Consider the following 17,507-nt stretch of genomic DNA (forward strand, 5'->3'; position numbering starts at 1 on the left):
CCCGGGGTAGCGGCAGCCGGGCCGGGGAACACAGCCCCGCTCCGCCTTTCGGACTCTGTTTTTAGGGGTAATAACTCGTATTTCGGGTTTTATCCCTTAGCACGGCTGAAGCCCAGCAGCAGCCTCTCTTTCCGTACGGTTCCCCCGGGGGCCCTCCGTTATCAGCCGGGCTGGGACGGGGAGAAGGCACCGAGCTCCACACGCCGCCACTGCCCCAGAAGCGGCGAACTACAGCTCCCGGCACGCCCCGCGGCGGCGGGCTCGCGGGGACGCACGTCGGGGACGCAGCGCCACGCGCGTTCGAACCGGCCAATCGCGGGGGGCGGGCGGTAGTGCGCGCGCGCGGGCGGCGGTGGCGGCGGCTGAGGTGAGGCCGGGACCGGGACCGGGGGTTCGGGGTTGGGGATCTGGGACTCTGGCACGGCCGAACCCTCCCGTGCCTGCCGCGCGTTCGTTCCCCGGTGCGGCGCCCTCCCTGCCTGGTTCCCAGGCCCTTCCCTCACTCTCTTCCCTTCCCGCAGCGTTTTCCTCATCCCGGCGCTCCTCACAGGGACCGAGGCCTCGGCGCTGCCCTGACTCCGAAAGCTTTTCCTTGGCGGCCCGTGGAGCAGCTCGTTCAGCATGAAAACGGTACTTTGAATTTCGTGTCTTGTGAATAAAAGCGCAGGAGGGGAGTCCTGAGGCTCTCACCGGAGCGTTCTGCTTTGTTCCAGCTCCTCCGTCCACCTGGGTGTCACCTGTGCCAAGAGGAGCTATAAAAGCACAGGATTCTTGCTTGCTCACTAAAAGTTGGTGTTTTTTTTTCGTCTTTTTTTCCAAAACTAAACCCCGTGGTTAAGTCAGAATTGCCATTTCACCACATATACTTTCCCTGTAATATTTAAAAGTTTTTTTTTCCTCAACATTTTACCATGGCTTTATTGTTTGAGGTGGGCACAGCGCTGTGGTTTGGAATCCTGGTTGTGTTTTTGTGAAAGTGTGGAGCTCTAGGTCCGATTTTTTTAAAACCATGTGTAAGAGACAGGATATACTTAAATTCTGATATTAAAAACACTGTTCTGGATTAAAAATATCTTTGGAACATCCTTCCAGGTTTCTTGTGTAAGTAGCTTTGCCTCCTGCAGTTGCTTTTGGGCTCTTTAATAATTTGTTCCAGGCCTCAAATAATACAGTAACTTGTACCTCAAAGCTCATGTTTTGTGTGAGTTTTCTGGCCTAAGTAGGCACAACAATAAGCTTGTCTAGTTTGATTTTCTCAGTTGTTCTGACTTCCTTTAGATTTTGTGTCTCTGGACCTGCATCTGGAACATCCTCAGCAGATGCTGCTGAATTCCAAGTAACGTTCCCATGGAAAGATATGTGGCAAAACCTCAAGGCTCTCTTTCCCTAAGTGTTCCCAAAGCAGGGCTATAAAAGGGGCTCAGAAAGAAGCTTCTCTAATATTAAAAGAGTTTTTTTTCCCTTCACTTCATGCTTCAATAGCAGAAATAGCACTTTATGTTGACTCAGTGGGTGTTTTTTTGTGTTTTTGAAGGGTGTCTTAGAGAGCAAAGCTCCCACTCAGGAAATCTCTCCAGTGTAGGAATGTGTGTTCCTCACTTTATTACACAGCCTGATGATTATTTAACTGCTGACAAACACTGAACTGGAACCACTGTGCCCTAAATTTGCACCTTGCACTTTCATCTGCTCCTTGTCTCCTGATTTATTCTCAGAGGTGATTTATTCCTGACTTATTCTCTTACCTTTGCAGTTGTATATACAAATTCTGTGACAGTGTTACAGAAAATCTGAGCTGATCCACTCCTCTGTCCCTTTAGCAAAAGGTAAATGTGCTGTGGAGGCCTTGAGAAACCTTGAGAAGAGGCTGTGGATGTTTTGTTGGTTGTTTTGTGGATGTGTAACTAGCACTTTTTTCTTGCAGAGTGTTTGTAAGGTCTGAGCTCTTTTCCTGCTGAAGTTTGCAGTTCATAACTTCTGCTGTCCTTGGAAGTTTTCACAAATTGGTCCTGGGTTGGGAGTGTTGCATTTGCATTTGGAGTTACTGCTCTTTGATTGAATTGTCAATGTTTTTTCTGGTCACATCCCAGTTCCATGGTCACTCCACATTTCAGCACTTCACAAAACAAAACTTTCCTTTTTTAACCTGCCCTTTGGATTCTAAGAGAGGGGCAAAAACAATCTTAAAGCTTTTTGTTGCACATATTTCACAGCACTTGTGGGAGCCTAAAGGTCTGAAAGTTGCACAGTGCCCAAAGCTACATAAAAGATGATCCAGTTGCAAGTCTTGGGAATGTCTGGCAGTCATACCAAGCCAGGAGCAAATCAACACTTCTTGGAGTTTTCAAATCCAATTCCTTTCTGCTAATACATGTTTTTTAAAGTAACTTCTTGATTCACAATAATTTATAAATATTTACTTCAAAAATCACAGCCACACACTCAGCAGAGTGAGGGAAATACATTTGTAAGTAACAATATCTAAGCTTATAGATTATAATAATGATCATAATATTTTTGTCTTGTTTATTCATGTTCCATTTGATATTTAAAAGCTCTCTGTAGAAAAAGGCATTGAGGTTTTGGACAGGGATTGTCATCTGGAATTTTAGAGTTTGGGACAAATTTGGGTGTTCTGAACCTGTTCTGTGTAAAATCCAGTGAAGTTTTCAGGTCTGCTTTGGGCTGCCTTTCAGAGGGCTCAGTCTTGTTCCCTTGTTAGGCCAGTGTTCTTGAAGTCATTAAAATTACATCTGTGCCTGACTATCTGCAGATGACAGGATCAAACGAGTTCAAGCTCAACCAAACTCCAGATGATGGGATTTCATCAGTGAAGTTTAGTCCAAACACATCTCAGTTTCTGCTCGTTTCCTCCTGGGACACAACTGTGCGGCTCTATGATGTTCCTGCCAACACCATGAGACTCAAATATCAGCATTCAGGAGCTGTCCTGGACTGTGCTTTTTATGTAAGTGTGGGAAGGCTTTTTTAATTATTATTTTACAGCTGTAGAGTGCCCAAAGTATGAGAAATTGCCAGTCCCTGAAATTAAAGAGGGGCCTACCTGTGCTTTTTTTCACTGAATGTTGTGTCATGTGGCTGATGCTGTGCTGTGGATCAACACTCAGGTTCTCAAATGGTATCTTCCTTCTAAATCAATTTTAGGGTTACCCTGCACCTAGATGGGACTTAGGTTGTCAGTCATTTAAAATATGAAGAAATGGAAATTATTTGATCTAGCCTCTATCTGCCTTTTTAAAATTTATTTTAGTTTTACTTCTAAACTAAAGGAATTCATATTGGTCAAAGCACTTAAACATTTTGTAAAGCTACAGTCTGTTTAAATCCGGGTAAGACCTTAACATTTGTGTCTTAATTCCTATCTTCCCAAAACTCCTGAAAGCAAGTCCTGTGTTATGGGTTTAGGATGCTGGATGCAGAGCAGCCATGGAAACTTAATAAGGTAAATTTTATGCTTTATAGGATCCTACCCATGCCTGGAGTGGGGGGCTGGATCAGCAGCTGAAAATGCACGACTTAAACACGGACCAAGGTGAGCAGATTGAATTCTAAATGCTGTCAGCAACTGGCCTGAGCTTCAGATTTATGTACTTACGTGCACAGAGTATTCTTCTGGTTCTTTAGGTGGGGGATACTTAAGTGTCTGGCAGAATAACCAGTGACCCTGGTAAGGACAACCTAAAAACCTGGAAGAATTTGGCATTGCCAGAAGGTTTGGTAGCTGCTTGCAGGATGCCTTGAATTGGTTTTCTGATGGTAATTCTGCCCTGCCATAGGCTGCAGTGGCTCAGTTAGGGGGAAGTAGCCAAGCTGAACTAAAGCTGAGCATGTTGTTTTTCAGAGGTTTGTGGTTTGGATGTATTTAAAATGATCTTTCATGGCAGAGGTTATATAGAGCTTTTGCTTTTGTCAAGCATGGCCTTGTACTACAGTTTTTTCTTAAGAAAACATTGCTTGAAAATAACAGTTCCAGTGCCTTGTTGGTGCAAAATATGGAACTGGTTTGTCTCAGTTTTTTGTGTGTTTTTAGTGTGTTAGAGAAAAGCAAACTTCAGCCAGTCACCAGCACCTGCCAATAGCCACGGCTTCACAAATCAGTGTGTGCAGTAATGGTACCAAAAAGCTCAAATAATTCTGCCATAGCTGACTTCCTCCAAGTGTTTTAATATTTTTTATTAAGGTGCTCATTGCTTTCTCTTGTCATATTATTGATGTCCACAAGCTTAAGTTGCTTTCTGTGTTAGTCAGTGTGATACCAGTTGATGCTTTATACCTGTAAAGATCTCTCAGCGACTGCCTAAAATTCTTTAATCCTAAGCTCAAGAGACATAAATTTAAATGTAACAATCCTGATCTTTGCAAAAGTTATACTTCTGAAGGCTGAATTATCCTTACAGGGACTTCTGGCTTAGAAATGCACCTGTAGGATGTCAGAAAATTCTTCTGCTGCAGTTGTGTTCTTTTTTTTTATTCTTTTTTTCACACATTCTGTTTGTAGGGCCAGTAAAATTGCAAAATATTGTGTTTTCTTACAGAAAACCTTGTTGGTGCCCACGATGCTCCTATCAGGTGTGTGGAGTATTGCCCAGAAGTGAATGTCATGGTGACTGGCAGCTGGGATCAAACTGTCAAACTCTGGGATCCCAGAACTCCCTGTAATGCAGGAACCTTCTCCCAGCCTGAAAAGGTGAGTGCTGCACTCCAGGTGTTAAATAATGAATCCTGGGACTGGAACACCACAGGACACTGCCTTGGGCTGAATTTGTGAAGCTATGAGCTGAATCTCTGAAGTTATATTAATGTTTTTTAAACTGGGTGGAAGTGTAGCATTTTAAAAGATGGGTATTCAGAATGTATTGCTATTTTTGGTGAGGGCTCTGAGCTTTCCTCAGTATTCCTTAGTTCTTGGTGCTTGTGCTGGACCACTTTCTTAAAATTTAAAATAAATTTGAAGGAAAACCAAGCGTCTTGGCTTCATTGTAAAATGCACAGCTGATTTCCTTAAATATTAAGATTTTAGGCATATCAGATCTTGGCAGTTCTAAGGTCTGATTGTTGTGGCATGTGCACAGAAAAATACCTCTGTAGGAGGTCTTTTATGTTGCCTGAAATAATATTTTTGGTTTTTACTTGTGTTCAAAGAATTGAACAGAATTGCTTGTTTTGTGATTTTCCTGTTTTGTATTAATGCCTAGTAAATTTGGATATTCTCCTAAAGCTGAAATTTTCTGAGATAATGGGAGACTCAGAGATAAGAGAAAATGGGATGATGTTTTCAGCTTTTCTAATGGCTATATGATGTGTTAACTTCTCCTGCTGCTTACAGCGGTGTCAGAGAAAGAATTAACAGAAATTCCTGGGGTTTTTTCAGAGACTCCTAAACACAGGCTGGCTTGCTGGATAATTTTACATATGATTTTTTTTTTTGGCTGTACCTTTTAAAAATTTCATTTAGCTCTGTGACATTGTATTGTCAAGTCCTAATTATAAGCCATCATTACCTTCCCTTTGCCCCTAAATAGCTCTTACTTTTGTTCCAGCAGAGCTGGATCTACTTCTGGCCAGACCTTTGTGCAGAATAAAGTAATTGCATTATTTCTAGTTTTGATTTATAGATGTATGTAGCATGTAAAGAACTGTGATAAATTGCTGACAGAATATCATATAATGGACAGCCACAGTGAATCAAGCTGCTTATTGGTTCAGCAAGGTTCATTATGTCATTTTTTTAATGCTGCCTTTGATGAATGTGTACACCTACTCCACTGCATGACAACGGTTTCATTTGATTTATGGCTGTGTGGTAGAGAAAGAACACTCACTGTACAGGTGTGACATCAGTTTGTGAAGAAGATTTAAGATATTTGATGTTCTTTATGCCTTTGTTTCCCTATATGTACACAAACACATTTTATGTAGTGTTTATGAATATTTCTGGATGGACTTTTACATCAATCACAAAAAACTGTCTTGTTAAAAGGTGTAACTACTATTGGCTTAAAGTTTTCTTACCCTTTTTAGGAGTAATTGGGATAATTAGAAATTTTGGGCAACTCCTGTGTGAATATTTAAGACTTTTCCCATCTTAAAATCTTAGTCTTAAGAGTTCAATAATCATATTTTGGAGAACAAAGCATGCTGAGTGGATGAGGATTGGTTAAAGGAAGCTTTTTTATCTATATGTATACATACACACCTGTCTGCTTAGCTTTTTATTAGATAGAAACTAACTTTTTGAAAATGTGTTTGTAGCAAATCAGGAGAAAAGCTGTGTGTGATGTTTCAGTGCAGTCTTAGCAGAGCCAAGCAGCTTTGTTGGGCTGCATCAGAGAACCACAAAGTGAAACCAAACGAAATCGTCCAAGCACGTGCCAAAAGCAAACTGGTTCCCTCTGGTAGGATAGCAGATCTCTTACACTTTTAATTCCTGATCTGAGGAGTACCCAAGATCTGTTTGCTGTGTGTTTGGCTGCATTTGATCCCTGGAAAAAGCTCATTCTTGTTTGCTCTTGTTAGCAGCTCAGTGGCAGCTGTAGGTAGCTGGATTCCATCTGCTTATGTATCAACAACTTGGAATTCATTCCATAGCACAGGCTGCTTTTGACTAAACCTCTTTCCTTTTTATTTATTTATTTTTAAGCATATTGAATGAACTCCATCCCAAGCAATAGCTGGAAACAACAATTCATGGATTGAATATTTTCATACGAAATTTGAAAAGCCAAAATTTCCCACTGAGCCAAGTTTTGGCATAGAGTTAAAATTCCAACCCATTATCTTTTTTTTTTAATATGTCAAGCGTATTGCTTTCTTCAAATTCACTTAGTTTTATTAAAGTACATAAAGTAATGTGTTTTTTTGAAATGATTCTTGGCAATTTATTTTATTAACATGAAGCTCAACTCAAAATATTCAGTTTATAAAGAAAAATACTTGGTTACCAGGTGGAGGAAAACAGAGAAGAAAATGTGTGATCTGGTTTTGTAGGACTAAACTATAGGATCATGAACAGACAGTGGGAATACAAAACCAAGCCAAGATTAATTCCAATATCCATCACTTCCTCTCCTATTCCTTTGTATGGGCTTTTGCCATTAATTTTGGTAAATTTAATGCCTGGAATAGTTTTTGAGCTTTTGAATGCTACATCAGGGTGTTCTCACTAACCAGCTGCACATTCCTGCTGCTTGTCCCAAATTTGGGTTCTAAATGAAAGCTGAAGGGAATTCTGTGGCTGAGCATTCCATGGGAGATGTCACCAGTTGTGTTAGTGCTCATTGCTGACAGCTTATTCTGTACAAAGAGCAAGGGGGTTTCCAGGCCAATATCAGTGTTAAAGACTGTGAATATTCTTTTGGAAGGTCTACACCCTGTCTGTGTCTGGGGACAGACTGATTGTGGGGACAGCAGGTCGGAGGGTGCTGGTGTGGGATTTGAGGAACATGGGATACGTTCAGCAGCGAAGGGAATCGAGCCTGAAATACCAGACCCGCTGCATCAGAGCATTCCCCAACAAACAGGTATGGCAGCAATTGCAGCACTCACATTTCTGCTGAATATTCTTCAAGAAAATAAGGGTTTCTTTTCCAATTCATTTTTCAGTGGGGGTGTGTTTTGTAATCAAACTTTGGGAGGGGGGAAGCTTCCTGGGGTACATTAATTCTTTTTAGTGCAGCAATGTTTGCCACTGACTTACCAGCATATTATGTTGTCGTTTTGTTCCTCAAGATTTGTCTCCTTTTTAGAAATAACCTGTTTAATGAATCAGGTTATTACAGTGCTGACATGTAGTTAAAAAAAAATCCTTCCCCTCCCCAGCTGCAGTAGAAGAAAGAAAGCCAGAATTTGTGGTTCCTAAGCAGTTTTCATGCATTGTAACCCAGGGTTCTTGAACAGTCTGTGAACAGGGGCAGGATTAAAACTGCATGAATGTAATTTATATGTTTTTCTTTTTTTTCTCTCTTGAGTCTCTGGCATGCACTGCAGAACCCTGGATCCATTATCCAGGGGGAATTGTACAATTCAGGTGCTCCTGCAGCTGTTCTGTGCAAGTTAACGTGGTGTGTCTGGGTATTTCTTTTTTCAAGGAAAGCAAGAAGATTGGCTTTCTCTGCCAAACTAATTTGTAAGGGAATTTTCCCCTGTGCAGAGTGATAGTACAGGAATTGCAAGACCTAGTTACTTGTTCTTGAACTGGCATGAATGCTTTGTCCATTTTCAGTTCTAGTTATAGTAAAACAAGCTGATCTTCCAGATTGTATTGTATGATGGATTTTAAAGAGCCTTGTTATAGCTAGATATCATTGCAATCCTATTTCTGAAAAGATCTATTATGGACTTAACTCAAAAGTGATAATAAAAGCATCTCAGGTTGCTCCAAGTCAGGACTGTAATTAACTGGATAAGTGAACACAACTTGTAATCAAGTTTCACTGAAAATACTATTTCAGCTTGAGTGTTTAGTTGTTAGTATAAAGCTCTGAGCTAATTTTAATGTAATGTAATTCTGAAACGAAATAGTCCTGTGAGTATCTCTCATATTTCAGATATTTAGGCCTTGGGGGATAGGTGAGCAAATGCAAGGTGTTCTTATCTCTTGGAATTTTTTTCCCCAAAGACAAGCTTGTTTTTTGACCTGCAGAAGTAATTACAAGTGTCATTGTCAGCTTAAAACTATGATGCAGTGAGAATCTCTCTTAGAAAGCCTTTTTCTAAGCCTAACCACTTTCCTAGAATTTAGAAGGCTATGAAATAAAATTGTGCTGCAGTCTTTTCTCCAGTTGAAAACTTCTAAAACATGTAGCTCCATTTTTTTTTCCCTTGTTAGGGTTATGTTTTAAGCTCTATTGAAGGTCGTGTAGCTGTGGAATATTTGGATCCAAGCCCAGAAATCCAGAAGAAGAAATATGCATTCAAATGTCACCGTTTGAAGGAGAATAACATCGAGCAGATTTATCCAGTTAATGCCATTTCTTTCCATAATGTCCACAACACATTCGCTACAGGTAAATACTCAATTCGCTGTAACACTTGCCTCAGTTCCTTTAGTTTTGGTGTAAATAGATCAGCCTTTACTTCATATGCCCTGACTTTTTAAGCATTTAAATTGTATTAATGCCATAAGCAAGGTTTTAAAATTATTTGATGTAGTAAGAGTTCTTAACTCTTAATATTTTTCCCCAAACACAAGCTTGTGTTTGGACCTGCAGATGTGGTGGTGTTCACAGGAGTTCCAGGACGAGGGAGGAGATGAGAATCTTGACTCCATGTTTCAGAAAGCTGATTTATTATTTAATGATATATATTATATTAAAAGAAAATAATATATTTATACTGAAAGAATAGAAGAAAATATTTCATCAGAAGGCTAGCAAGGAATAGAAAAGAAGGGAATGGAACCTTGTGACTGCTCACAGCCTCAACACAGGTGGCTGCCATTGGTCATTGAGTAAAAAAAATTTCACTTGCTGGGTAAACATATCTCCAAATCACATTCCAAAGCAGCAAAACATGGAAAACACGGAGGAGCTGAAGCTTGTCAGCTTCTCAGGAGAAAAGATCCTAACGAAAGGATTTTTCATAAAATATGTCTGTGACCTGCAGATGTAATTACAAGTCTCACCGTCAGCTTAAAACTATGATGTAGTGAGAATCTCTCTTAGGAAATTTTTTTCTGCCTTACCACTTTCTTATAATTTGAGTGCTGTGAGATAAAATTGTGTTGCAGTCTCTTCTCGAGTTAACTGCTTTAACGGGGAGTTTGGGAAATGCTCATTGTGCTCTTTACCGAATGAATCAAGCCTCTGTTTTTCCTGACAAAGTAATTACGAGTAGTTTCCTTTTTTTCCTGTGCTGCATCTCTTCAGTTTTATTCTTTTCCTGAATTATAACTTCTTTTTGCACCCCCGGCTCGCAGGCGGCTCGGACGGCTTTGTGAACATCTGGGATCCCTTCAACAAGAAGCGGCTGTGCCAGTTCCATCGCTATCCCACCAGCATCGCCTCCCTGGCCTTCAGCAACGACGGCACCACGCTGGCCATCGCCTCCTCCTACATGTACGAGATGGACGACATCGAGCACCCCGAGGACGGCATCTACATCCGCCAGGTGACCGACGCGGAGACAAAGCCCAAGTGAGTGTCTGCTTCACCTGCACTTGAGGCTCTCCCAGCCTCCACCCCAAGATTTATTAATTTTCCTAAATTCATGAATAGTATTATTGATGGCAGGAGATAGCGCAGCTTGACAGTAGGGCTGGGTTTGATGTTATCTCCTTCGCCCAAGCTTTCAATATCCGTAGGTTGATAGACGGCTGATGGATAAAATTGTGCCTGGTTGTTTAGTGGGAGAAGAATGTCAAACTCTTATCCTCTTTCAATAGGTGCTATTATATGAAGCTGTAGAGTTATTGCAAGCTCATTGCTTCAGGAATTGAGTGAAGAATTCAAGAATAATTTATTGGAGTAAATGTTACCATGTTTGGATATTTAAAACTTGGAATGAATGCAATCTGTCACACTGAGTATGCACCCAGCTGTCAGAGTGAGCAGTGAATTTAGATTCTGTTCTAGGAAGGTTGTGTGAAATTGAGGGAAAGCTCTCTCAGTTCCTGCGTGTTGGAGTTTGCTGCAGCCCTTTGATAACACACTTTTCTGTTGTTGTTGCTGTCAAAACGAGGCAAACTGATTGATGGAGGTAAAAATTCCTGTTCAGCTTGCTTTGGCATCAATGTTACATAGAAAAATTGCCATCCCAGTGCAGAATTGTGCTGCCCTTAATGATGGAGGCACAGGAGTAGTTGGCTTTATTTTCAAATTCCTGTGCTTTATCTCTGCTAGGGTTTTTCTCTCCTAGTACTCAATCTGTCTCATACCTTATCAGGTTGTCTCCATTATTTAAAGTGGCTGTGAAAACAGATACATAAATGATCAAATTTCTTGAGTTTAAAACCTCAAGATCTTTCCCTCCACTGCCTTAAGTGACTTGTCTGTTGCTTTTGTTTTATACCTACAAAAATGAGATATTTATTATTGTATAACTTCACATCTCTCACTTGGAGATATTTGTTTTAAAATAATTTTGATACTTCTAGAAAAATAAAGCCAGAACTATTTTAGTATTTATTTCTGAGAGTTCCTCAAGTGGAAAAATCAAATATGATAATTGCTACATATTTTTTTAAAATCAGATTGTACTTGTTACATACATTTATAAGTTGTTTTGTTTTGTTATGTTTTTGAAAGTTGATAAAATACTTGCTGCTGTTGGTTTTCTAATAGTAAGAACTACTTTCAGGTTTTTTTTAATTCATTGCTAGTTAAGTTCCTAATTCTGTAGATGCTTCATTCTGCTGTACAAGGAGGTTAATCTACAATTAAACAATATTTCCTCTTGGCCCTCCATTATTTTCTGAAACAGATGGTTCATCATTTCCTGGGCTGTTAAACACAGCAAGGTTAAGGTTAGGCTCTTGGGAATCAGCTAGTTTGGAATCTTATTAGGCTGTAGAAGGAAAACTAATAAGAATACTCCTTAATATCATTTTGTGACTGTAAACAATTATTTATTAGCAAACAATTGATCCCAGAAGGGCAAATTGTTTGAGTCAGTAATGAGCTGAGAAAAGACAGAGCATATCTGTGTATTTGGAAAATAATTGTAACGTAATTGCAATGCATTTAGACAGGCATCTTTTTGGACCTGTTTCTATCTTTAAATGAATTTCTGAAAACATTAACAAGGTTTATATGCTTTTCTGACATTTACAAGTTGCTTGTGCCAACCTTAGGGCACTAAGAATGATGGGTATATTTTAGTGGTTCAGTAGTGTGAGTCATCTCTGGTTTATTCTAAAAATAAGTTACTTAGGACAGAAGACTAATGGCACTTTCAGAGTGATCTCTTTGCATGTTAATTTGAGTCACAGTGTTTCTGCACAATGCATTCTTCGTGCATCAAGATGGTGCCATATTACATAAAGATCACTTTTTCATCATTAAACTCCTGTATTCTGTGTCTTGGTACAAGTGCAAGCTGGCTTTTTGTTTTCCTAGGATGGTGAATGTTCTACCTGCTAATGATGCTCTAAGTATTCTTCCTAAAATAGAGTTTATTTATTGCAGGTCCACTTAGACTACTGCTGCTACTCCTTCTCTACAAGAGATGCTCACCTGCTCCTAACAAGGCTCCACTAAAACAAGTGAAGTGAGAAGAACAATCTTTGTCCTCCTGTTGTTTTTAATTAAGAAATGTTTGTTTGTTTATTGTAGTTTGTCTAAATCTGTCATTCCTTGCCTGCTTATAATGTTAGTGAAACTATTTTCTTTATCTGCTGTCTAGAGCTGAATTATTTCAATCCTGTAGATAACCTTTTAAAAATGTAGATATATTGTAGTATCTGATTATGAAAACTTGCACTGCTTTCTTACTTCTTCAATAAATATCTGTAGATTTTTGAAAATAAATACTTTGTGTAGCAGCCTTTACTGATTTTGAAACAAATGTTGAGACCAAACTCTTAAATTGCAGGAGTTACTGAGTTCTAGATCTTCCTGATGGAAGAATTTCTGAATCTTTAATCTTTTTCCAGTGAGATGAACTGGGAAATAAAAAGAAGTATTTTTTTGTAGTATTAGCACTAAAAGCTGTCTCACTCAACTCTCCTTGCAGTGCAGACTCACACTGCTCTCCTGATAGCTTGTATCAGGTATTACTACTTAAATATTTATTTTATAGTGAATAGTAAGGAGGGACAGAAAAGCTGAGGCTTGAGGAGGGTGATTGAGCTGTGAGTATTTTTGATTGGAGATTGGGTTCATTGTTTGCTTCCAACTTCTTCTCTTCTATCAGTGCCTGTGTAGCCAGTGGGAGCACTTTATTACCTGTAGGAAAACAAACTTGCTGACAACAGGAATGGTACCGGATCGTTGCAGAGAAGGCGGTGATGGAGAGGAAACAGCTCTGTGTGTGCAGAAATCTGACAAACTTAAGCTGTTAGCAGGTAGACATGCTAAATGAGTTGTATATGGAATATTTTGTAGTTTGTCACGAGCTAGATCTGGATTCTTTGGTAATAGAAACTGGTTCTGATAGGTTTAGGAAAAATGAAGATCTTGCTGAGTTAAATATTAATAATTCCTTCACCACAGTGTCATCCAGCCCCCTGTTCCTTGCAGTTTTAATTGGCTTTTTTGCAGTGAGGGTTACACGGCTGGTGTTGGGCAGAGGTTGAATTTTTGATGTCACCTTAGGAAGTCATTGCTCCCTGGTGTTCAGGAGTTTTATTATTTTTGGAATTTTAGCTTTGCTAAAGAGGGCCAAATGGGAGGAGCCCAGTCATGGGGAACTAAAGGTTTCTGTCAGAGTGAGTACCAAAGCAACAATAAGCTTGTGGAAAAAAGAAGTGAGGATGTGTCCAAATTAAAAAAAAAAAAAAGTGAAGCCAGAATTAGGCTGGGACTAAGGAAAAGGTGGTTTAGTGATGATGTGGAGAAAGGAATATGTGAAATGGAGAGAGGATAGAGTGGGGAGTTACAGATAGAGAGCTATGGGGAGCAAAGTGAAATAAGAGCTAGAGAGCATAGGGCAAAACAAAGAATGAGGGGAATTCCAAATACTTTGACCAAGGAAATGATGCCACCTGTGCAACTTTTCAGTGGTAAGTATTGGGGGGAAAACCTGTTAATATGCTGAGAATCTGCATGTTCCAGTGGACAAAGTTAGCCCGCTATGAGGGAATGGATTTCACTTGGTGGTTCTCTTTTGGCTTAAAACCCAGAGGAGGATTCCTCCTGGTGAGCTGGTGTTTTATGTAAATGCTTGAAACAAACAAAAACAGTGAGACAACCAGTGGGGAAAATGAGTGTTGGTCAGTCAGGGCTTCAGCTGTGTCCATGTGTTGGGTAGAAATATCACAATGTGCAGTTGAAATACAGATCCTTCTTTTACAAGATTAATCTCCCTTTTATTAGCACTCTCCTAGAAATGCAGGTCAAGGCAGAGGTTCATAAGCTGGAGGAATCATGAAACAAGCCTTTTCTGACTTCTGTAACAAGCAGCTGAACAAAGGATGTACTGACTCTTGATAGAGGAATTGAGAGCTAAAAAAGCTCCTTAAGTCACTGCTTTTTGGCTGGTGTTGAGGGCCGTGGAGAAAACATGGAGCCACAGCCATCACTGTAATAGAGTCATCAATCACCACTGACTGCTGGCAGCAGTGAATATCCAGGGTTGTCTCTCACAAGAGCCTCATAACACTGTGGTATTAGAAGCCAAGTGGCATCTGTGCCCTGAATGTCACAAAAGCAAGCTGGTAAGTACTTCTTTCTGTTGGCCAGTCCTTTAGGATAATCAGTGTGTGCTTACTACATGCAGGTCTGGAGCTCTGCTGCACCTCAGGTGGGATGTTTAGGGCTGGTGCTGCTGCAATTATAATAAATATTAAAAAAGTGTCTTCTTTAGGTGGGTGTTTTCCTAAGCAAAACCAGTCAGAGCTGAGCTCTGAGCCCCCACCAAAGACTGAAGTGATGCTGCTGAGGATGACTTTACAAAGCTGTGTAGGTATTGCCAGCTCCATCTTAATTGTCTCACACTCTTGTATGTGCCCAGTGGTTTTCACTGCCTCGAGAATGACAGATTTTCTGTAGCTGGAGTCACTCAGTCCCCAAGTTCAGCAGTAATTTCACTGCTGCATCAAAAGCTGGGTGTTTCTGCTACTGAGTTCTCTTGCAAATTTGGCCTGAATGACCCATCTCCCGTGAGGGATTGGTATCAGTGGTGTGGAGCAGAGCCCATTTCTTTGGACCAGCAGACATTGCTCTGGTGATTACACCATTAGCTGCTCTCATGTTGTTCAGTATAATCACAACCACAAAGGCAGTAATTTTTTAGCCAATATGCAACAACTTCTGCTCCTCCAGCAATGTGACATTTGCTCTGAAAAGTGTCAGGATTCTTTGTTTCAAATGCTTTTAGTCAGGTAGAATTTAGAAATGAGGAGTCAAAGACAGGACTTGCCCAGGTATTCTTATAACTGATATGCTAAAGGCTCTTTGTGTGAAAGATCTATTTCTTCCTAAGGCTGTATGTGCAGATTTTCACTGTATCAGACATTTTCCTATAGCATGAAAAGCACAAATGCTAAAACATGTGATAGCAACATGGGGGAGGTAATAGGTCTTCAGAGTCTCCCGTGATTACCTGCAAAGTGGAAGGGAATAAACTGTTCTCCATGTCCACTGGGACGAGGCATAATGAGCTTAAATTGCAGCAGAGATTAGTGTAGACATTAGGAAAAACTTTTCAAGTGAAGGGATGGTTAAGTCCAGGAATAAATGGCCTGGGGAAGCTGCAGTGTCTCCATCTGTGGAATTTCTCAAGCACAGGTTAGACCAGTGGCTGCCAGGAATGGCAGGGTTTTAACTTCCATCTTGGGTTCCATGTTGCCATCTTTGGGCAGGGAGGATAAGGCAGTGCTGATCTTCCTTGTGGTTGTTCTGCTCCCCAGCTTCCCCTGGCAGTGGGATCTCATCTCCCAGAGCCAGGGGGGCATTGCCTGGGGGAAAGCTCTGCAGCCCTTATGGCACCTTCCAGTACCTAAAGGGAGCTGGCAGGAACATGGAGAGGGACTTTGGACAAGGGCATGGAGTGACAGGACAAGGGAATGACTTCAAACTGGCAGAGGGCAGGGATAGATGGGATTTTGGGAAGGAATTGTTCTTTGTGAGGGTGGGGAGGCCCTGGCACGGCGTGCCCAGAGAAGCTGTGGCTGCCCCTGGATCCCTGGAAGTGCCCAAGGCCAGGTTGGATGGGGCTTGGAGCAACCTGAGACAGTGGAAGGTGTCCCTGCCCATGGCAGGGGGTGGAACTGGCTGACCTCTATGTCCCTTCCAACCCAGACATTCTGTGATTCTCTGATTATACTTCAAATCAATGTATGCATTCATTTTTTAGGAATTTCTCAACTTGGGTTAATTCTGAGTTAGGGTTGATTTCTGAATGAAGGTCAGTCAAGAGTAGCTGACTTTTATATGCTGCATCAGCCTTAACTTTCATCTTGCACCCAGCTTCACCATCAGCAGCACTGAACATCTCAGCAGAGTTGTGTGTTTTAATCTATTCCCCAATTGCAGAAACCTGCTGTATTCTCTTCTGGGAAAAACACAGCAAGGCAGCCTCAAGTAGAAACAAAGCAATAATTTATTCACTTAGGGTCAAGATTTCCTGATAATTAAGCTAAGCAAGGGTTGCTTTTCTGCTGGTGTTTGCTGCAAGCCACCCCTGTTCTGCAGCCACAACAATGCAACAAAGGCAGGATTGCCTCATTCTCAGCTCGGCCCGGGGACACTGCCAGAGGGGATTCTGGCTGCAGAATTTGTTCCCTAAGTAGATAACACAGACAAAGGTGGGGAGAGAAGAAATATTCTCATTTCACAGTTGTCAACAAAGGCACAGAATAAGAAGGTGAATTTCCTTGTCGCAGAGCAAAGGCAGGACTTGAACAGATGTCTTGATTCCGAGTGCACGTAATTGGTTTAATTTTTTGTCTCTGCTGTGGACTTACTGTGGGGAGTTATTTCAGTTAATCTTTTTTAGTCCTGTGATGTAATCTTTTGGTCAATAGAACAGCCAGGGCTTTCGTGTAAAGGTAAATGAGACCAAATTGTTAAAAAAGATTTAAATCTATATTTTAAAATACAATTTCAATCCAGTGTACACTGGTGTGTTGTTATTTAGTAGTGCTACATGGCAAGAGAGATTCCAGTAAAATGCCAAGATTGTCTTTCCTTTTCTTCAGTGAGGGAGAGATGTGACAGGAAGAAAGTAGAAAGTGCAAGCATTATAAGATGTACTTTTAAAAATAATAAAATGTACCATTGTGTTTCTATATAGTATTATCTAGGCAGAAAAAAATTATAATTCAGGCCCTGCAAATCAAAGACCATCAAGAAATATTAAGTAGGGAATTTGTAACTTGTTTTGTAGAGCTAAAAAAATAAAAAATTGGCACGGCTGTAGCCTGTGCAGCAGTCAAGAGACTGGAGACATCAATAAACAATTTAATATAAATATATATATAAATGTTATTTACCATGTTGCATACCCCTGGTTTCTGATGCCTCCTATAGATGAATCAGATTTCTTGTCCCACAGAGACATTTTGTGTTCTGGGGAGCTGCAGTTCTGCATGTGCACATCTGCAGGATGCTCAGAGCTTGCTGCAAGGCGGTGGAGAAGCTGCAGGTGTGTTTTCCCTGGAAGCAAACGTAGGATATTTGTAAATGGGAATGTCCTCCCTGTTCCCAGCCCCAGTTTGCTTTAATATCTCTATAATCCCTGTTTTGAATTTTTCACTTGCTGCTGATAATCCCTACTCTCCTCTGCATCCCTTAAAGATGCCAACTAGTGCCACAGACTGTAATAAAACATAAATATCCTGAATTTGCAAATTGTTTTGAGAACATCCTCTTGGCTGTTTCTCTTCCACC

The 17,507-nt window shown here is 40.7% G+C and overlaps 1 protein-coding gene across 1 annotated transcript; it reads left to right on the forward strand.

Annotated features, from left to right (window-relative positions):
- Window positions 1–289: 289 nt before the first annotated feature.
- BUB3 (BUB3 mitotic checkpoint protein) lies at window positions 290–12,485 on the forward strand. The gene is made up of 9 exons (XM_018910537.3): window positions 290–367; window positions 522–630; window positions 2,774–2,968; window positions 3,484–3,553; window positions 4,557–4,708; window positions 7,383–7,541; window positions 8,849–9,026; window positions 9,938–10,154; window positions 12,144–12,485. The coding sequence occupies exons 2-9, from the start codon at window positions 622–624 to the stop codon at window positions 12,151–12,153; spliced, it is 990 nt and encodes a 329-aa protein (XP_018766082.1). The 5' UTR covers window positions 290–367; window positions 522–621; the 3' UTR covers window positions 12,154–12,485.
- Window positions 12,486–17,507: the final 5,022 nt, after the last annotated feature.

The sequence above is a fragment of the Serinus canaria genome, chromosome 6, assembly GCF_022539315.1.
Source record: "Serinus canaria isolate serCan28SL12 chromosome 6, serCan2020, whole genome shotgun sequence".
NCBI classification, from domain to species: domain Eukaryota; kingdom Metazoa; phylum Chordata; class Aves; order Passeriformes; family Fringillidae; genus Serinus; species Serinus canaria.